The following is a 5,836-nucleotide window of genomic DNA, read 5'->3' on the forward strand; positions in this document are numbered from 1 at the left end:
CACTGTGGGTGTGTGCTTGCAGGTGTGGAGGCCCTGGTGGGGTGGCTGCTGGACCACGCCGACGCGCCGGGCACGGACCTCTCGGACCCGGACACAGGGTCTGAGGACGGCTCCGATGAGGAGCTGCTGGAGGACTTGGACGACACAGCCTACGCTCTGGTCAGTGCCCCTACCGCCCCCGCCACCCCCCACGTGTCCTGGGCTCCAGGCTCCACCGGGTGCTCTGTGGTCTGCCGGGCACACAGGGACGCCAAGGCTGGCAGGGCCTCCTGTGGCTCAGTGAGCACAGACCCTGTCCCCATACCCGGTCATGGTAGACTGTGCTCTATGAGAGAACCGTGTTGTAACGCGCCGCCTGTAGACGGTGCTCCATGAGACAACCGTGTGCACATGCTGCCTGTAGACGGTGCTCCATGAGAGAACCGTGTGCATGTGCCGCCTGTGGACGGTGCTCCGTGAGAGAACCGTGTGTATGTGCTGCCTGTGGACAGTGCTCCATGAGAGAACCATGTGTACATGCCGCCTGTAGACGGTGCTCCGTGAGAGAACCGTGTGTATGTGCTGCCTGTGGACAGTGCTCCGTGAGAGAACCGTGTTGTAACGCGCCGCCTGTAGACAGTGCTCCATGAGACAACCGTGTGTACATGCCGCCTGTAGACGGTGCTCCGTGAGAGAACCGTGTGCACATGCTGCCTGTAGATGGTGCTCCGTGAGAGAACCGTGTGTACGTGCCGCCTGTGGACGGTGCTCCGTGAGAGAACCGTGTGCACATGCTGCCTGTGGACGGTGCTCCGTGAGAGAACCGTGTGTACGTGCCGCCTGTAGACGGTGCTCCGTGAGAGAACCGTGTGCACGTGCCGCCTGTGGACGGTGCTCCGTGAGAGAACCGTGTGCACGTGCCGCCTGTGGACGGTGCTCTGTGAGAGAACCGTGTGTACGTGCTGCCTGTAGATGGTGCTCCATGAGAGAACCGTGTGCACGTGCCGCCTGTGGACGGTGCTCCGTGAGAGAACCGTGTGCACGTGCCGCCTGTAGATGGTGCTCCGTGAGAGAACCGTGTGCACGTGCCGCCTGTGGATGGTGCTCCGTGAGAGAACCGTGTGGCTGCCTGTGGACGGTGCTCCGTGAGAGAACCGTGTGTATATGCTGCCTGTGGACGGTGCTCCGTGAGAGAACCGTGTGTATATGCTGCCTGTGGACGGTGCTCCGTGAGAGAACCGTGTGTATATGCTGCCTGTGGACGGTGCTCCGTGAGAGAACCGTGTGTATATGCTGCCTGTGGACGGTGCTCCGTGAGAGAACCGTGTGTATATGCTGCCTGTGGACGGTGCTCCGTGAGAGAACCGTGTGTATATGCTGCCTGTGGACGGTGCTCCGTGAGAGAACCGTGTGCACGTGCCCCCTGTGGACGGTGCTCCGTGAGAGAACCGTGTGCACGTGCCGCCTCCACTTCTGACCTGAGCAGATGGTTTTGTGGATGGATGGGCGGTGCCTTGGAGGTGTCTGTGCTCTGGGCTCCGAGAGGCACCCGCCGGTGGGGCTGGTGCTGCTGGTCTCTCGGATGCGGGGCTGGCTTGTCAGTGGCTCAGAGTCCCTTCTCCCGTCTTTCCAAGGGAGGCCTTCTCCTTGCTCCTCCCCCCAGATGGATTGCAGGGAAACCGGTGACTATTTCACACTAGTTCTTCGTGTTGTAGGTTTCACACAGTTCCTCTCAGGAGGGTCATCTGTGTCCCCGTGTTTTAAAATGCACTTGACCTTTCGCAGTCTTCTGGGGCCGTGGTGACGGAGAGCCAGACGTACAAGAAGCGGGCGGACTTCCTGAGCAACGATGACTACGCCGTGTACGTGCGGGAGAACATTCAGGTGAGCAGCTGCTGGGCCAGAGTTGCCTCAGGCGTGCACGCAGGTCCTGCTCCCGCGTCTGGGAGAGGCCGCGGGCAAGCAGCATGCACCGCACAGAGGCCCCCTGCCACGGTTTATGGAGGAAAGGAAGGGACGAGCTGGGTTTGTCCTGAGCGGAGACGGTGCCCTGCTCTCACGGAGGCACCAGACCTTCCTCACGGCCAACACGTGTGCCCTCGGGGTTTGGTGTGCTCCGGCCCTCGTCCTTCTTGGTTGGGCGTTCTTTTGCGTGAACCGTTCATCTCTGCTCGCTCCCTTGCCTTATGGCACGAGGTGGCCCAGGCTCCCCGGGCGCTTCCTGCCCCTGACCGAGAGCACGCGGCTTCCCAAGGAGCCCTGGCTCCACTCAGCGAGAAAAGCTTGGCGCTCTGTGGGGAGGAAGCCGTCCCAGGAGCAGTGGCGCTGCTCTCACGGCCACCTCCTCAGCCACACACCGGGCTGACTTCCCATCTGGTTGTCACTTGAGGTGGGCATGATGGTGCGGTGCTGCCGGACGTACGAGGAGGTGTGCGAGGGAGACGTGGGCAAGGTGATCAAGCTGGACCGCGACGGGCTGCACGACCTCAACGTGCAGAGCGACTGGCAGCACAAGGGGGGCACCTACTGGGTGCGGTACATCCACGTGGAGCTCCTAGGTGAGCCCCCACCCGCGCCCCGCCCCCCCGGCCCAGACAGGGCCCGCCATGCTCACCTCAGCTCCTCCCGTCGGCATCTCTAGGCTACCCTCCCCCGAGCTTCCCCGCCCACATCAAGATCGGAGACAAGGTGCGGGTCAAAGCCGCAGTGACCACCCCGAAGTACAAGTGGGGCTCCGTGACGCACCAGAGCGTGGGCGTCGTGAAAGGTAACGCCCTTGGCGGCAGCACCAAGTGCTCGCTTCTCTCAGTCCACGGAGACTGTTTCCTCTCGTTCACGGGGAGAGAAACGCGTGAGGAAAGCCGGTGGCCTGCGAGCTGGGCTCTGTCGTCCTGCTCCAGGCGGGAGCACCGTCGTGGCAGGTGGGGAGGGCGTGTGCCCTGGAGCTCAGGGTGCCTCTGCGGATACTTTGGGGAAGGTTCAAGGAAGCGGGTAATGCTAAGAATGGGAATCTTAGTAAGTACAGACAGTCCTCGGGTTACATCAGACTCGACGTACATCGTTTCGTGGTTACGTCGCATCTCCCATTCATTTATAAAAAAAAGTTCCGTCATTTCGACATATGTACATGTGTGCTTTATGTTTTTCATTCTTTACTAGAGGCCCGGTGCACGAAATTCGTGCACGGGGTTAGGGGGTGTCCCTCAGCCCAGCCTGCACCCTCTCCAATCTGGGACCCCTCAGGGGATGTGCGACTGTCGGTTTAGGCCCGATCCTTGTAGGACTAACCCTGACCCTAACCCTGTGGGATCGGACATCCCTCTCACAGTTCAGGACTGCTGGCTCCCAGTTGCTCGCCTGCCTGCCTGCCTGATCATCACCTAACCGCTCCCCTGCCAGCCTGATCACCCCCTAACCGCTCCCCTGCCAGCCTGATCGACACCTAACTGCTCCCCTGCCAGCCCGATTGCCCCTAACTGCCCTCCCCTGCAGGCCTGGTTGCCCGCCTGATCGACGCCTAAATGCTCCCCTGCCAGCCCGGTCTCCCCCAACTGTCCTCCCCTGCAGGCCTGATCGCCCCTAATTGTCCTTCCCTGCCGGCCATCTTGTGGCTGTGGGCACCGTCATCTTTGAGGGCGGGGCAGTCAATTAGCATATTTCCTCCTTATTGGCTGTGGGCGCCGCCATCTTTGCAACAGCGTGAGGGTCATTTAGCATATTCCCTCCTTATTAGATAGGATTTACCACAAGTAAAGGTCAGGAATTGTTACCTTTTAAATTTTCTTTACTGTTTCACTTCATTACTGCTGTGTATGTGCTCCTTGTCAGTGACGTAGGTGCTTATGTAGGTGGGTTCTGACTTACGGTGAAAATCACGTTACATCGCTGTAGGAACGGCTCTCCAATGTAACCCGAGGACCTACTGTATTCCCCAGGAGGCAGAGAGGACGGAGCCAGGAGGAAGTTATTGGAGGAGGCAGGTGGCCCTGGCCGCCGGGCAGGGCCTAGTTGCTGGTTTGGGGCGACTTGAACTTGGTCAGACGTGCCTGTGGTCCTTGTCTCCACCCGGCTGTCCCAGGGTGGCCTGTCTGGGATGCTCTATCCAGCGTCCTGCCCAGCGGCCCGTATGTGAGCGGCTGGACAGCTCCCTCGGACTGGGGCCATTTTTCTCTTTTTCTTAATACTTTATAAAAACGTAGGACCAAGTTTAAGAATGGAAATGTGCAAGTGATGGCAAGAAGGAACTGGAGACACAGTTCTCCATTGATACTTAACGTGACATTGAGCATACTTCAAAAGGCACGATGTGTCCGCTTGAACAGTTGCGTGAGAAGTTAAATTAAGTTTGCGTGTGCTTTAATTTTACCTTTGAACTCATTCCGTCCATAGAGAAGTCCCGCTCTGTTCTGAGCGTCGTGGAAAACTCCTGCTGTGAAAAAAAAAGCTGCCCAGGGCAGGGCAGACACTCACACTGCAGGGGGCGGGCTCGCTGACGTTCCTCTTTAGCTGGAATCTTTCTTAACAAAGAGCTTTACAAGTCAGACCCGGGTGGACTTCAGAAATAAGAGCTTGTGTCAGTGTAAACGCTCCGAGTGAGAGCTCTCGTCCCAGGGCCTCCGAGAGGGGCTTTGGTGACCGTGGCCGTCCCGGGCACACTGCGTGGGCGTGGTGTCTCGGAAAGCAAGCCCGCCTCACTGTGGGGAGGTCATGGGTCCAGCTAGAGAGCAGCACACAGGGAGCCTCCGTGGGCCCGATGTGTGCCCCCAGGCCCCTCCATATGTGAAGTGACTCCTGGCGCATGGGCTAGCTGGTCCTGGCGTGTCCACATGGCGCTGAGAGAGGCTCTCCGTGTGAGACCTCAGTTGCCATGTCGGACGTCGCACGGCGAGGGTGGTCTTGGCTTTAGGTGTGGGTGCTTCTGGGGCCGGCGCCCAGGCAGTGTCTGTGCCCCCAGCCTTCAGCGCCAACGGGAAGGACGTCATCGTGGACTTCCCGCAGCAGTCCCACTGGACCGGGCTTCTCTCCGAGATGGAGCTGGTGCCCAGCGTGCACCCCGGCGTCACGTGAGTGTTTGTCGGCCGCAGGTCATGGCGGGGGCGGGGCTGGCTCTCGGGGGAATGAAGGGCAGCACGTGACCTCCTCTCTCAAAACAGATGCGACGGCTGCCAGGTGTTCCCCATCAACGGGTCCCGGTTCAAGTGCAGGAACTGCGACGACTTTGACTTCTGTGAGCCGTGCTTCAAGACCAGGAGGCACAGCCCCAGGCACACGTTCGGCAGAATCAACGAGCCAGGTGAGGCAGGGCCTGCTCTGAACGAGGCAGGGACGGCACCGCTGTGCTCTGTGCTCTGTGTCCGTGGTGTGTGTGCCGTGAGCACCCCGTGTCCACGGGGGGGCGGGAGGACAGCCTGCCCACAGCTGGTGGAGGCCACGGGAACTAGAGCCACAGGGTTTGTTTGCTTGTGTCTCACCTGGCCAGGGGGGTCAGGGGCTGAGCGTCAATCCATGAACCAGGAGATCACAGTTGGATTCCCGGTCAGGGCACATGGCCGGGTTGTGGGCTTGATCCCCAGTGTGGGGCGTGCAGGAGGCAGCCAATTGGTGATTCCCTCTTATCACTGATGTTTCTGTCTCTCTCCCTCTCCCTTCCTTTCTGAAAATAATATGTACATGTATGTATATGTACGTCTACATTCTATATAATAAAAGGCTAATATGCAAATCAACGGAACGGCTAAACGACCAGTTGCTATAAAGCGCACTGACCACCGGGGGCAGACGCTCAATGCAGGAGCTGCCCCCTGGTGGTCAGTGCGCTCCTACAGGGGGAGCGCCGCTCAGCCAGAAGCCAGGCTCA

At 59.7% G+C, this 5,836-nt stretch overlaps 1 protein-coding gene across 1 annotated transcript in view; it reads left to right on the forward strand.

Annotated features, from left to right (window-relative positions):
• Positions 1-5,836, forward strand: part of LOC102251931 (E3 ubiquitin-protein ligase HERC2) — an 86,271-nt gene that overhangs the window by 51,293 nt on the left and 29,142 nt on the right. The window contains 6 exon segments of the mRNA XM_014546210.1: positions 23-159; positions 1,765-1,863; positions 2,369-2,537; positions 2,621-2,746; positions 4,934-5,042; positions 5,133-5,324. Coding sequence (XP_014401696.1) covers positions 23-159; positions 1,765-1,863; positions 2,369-2,537; positions 2,621-2,746; positions 4,934-5,042; positions 5,133-5,324 — 832 coding nt within the window.

The sequence above is a fragment of the Myotis brandtii genome, unplaced genomic scaffold (genome assembly GCF_000412655.1).
Source record: "Myotis brandtii unplaced genomic scaffold, ASM41265v1 scaffold435, whole genome shotgun sequence".
NCBI classification, from domain to species: Eukaryota; Metazoa; Chordata; class Mammalia; order Chiroptera; family Vespertilionidae; genus Myotis; species Myotis brandtii.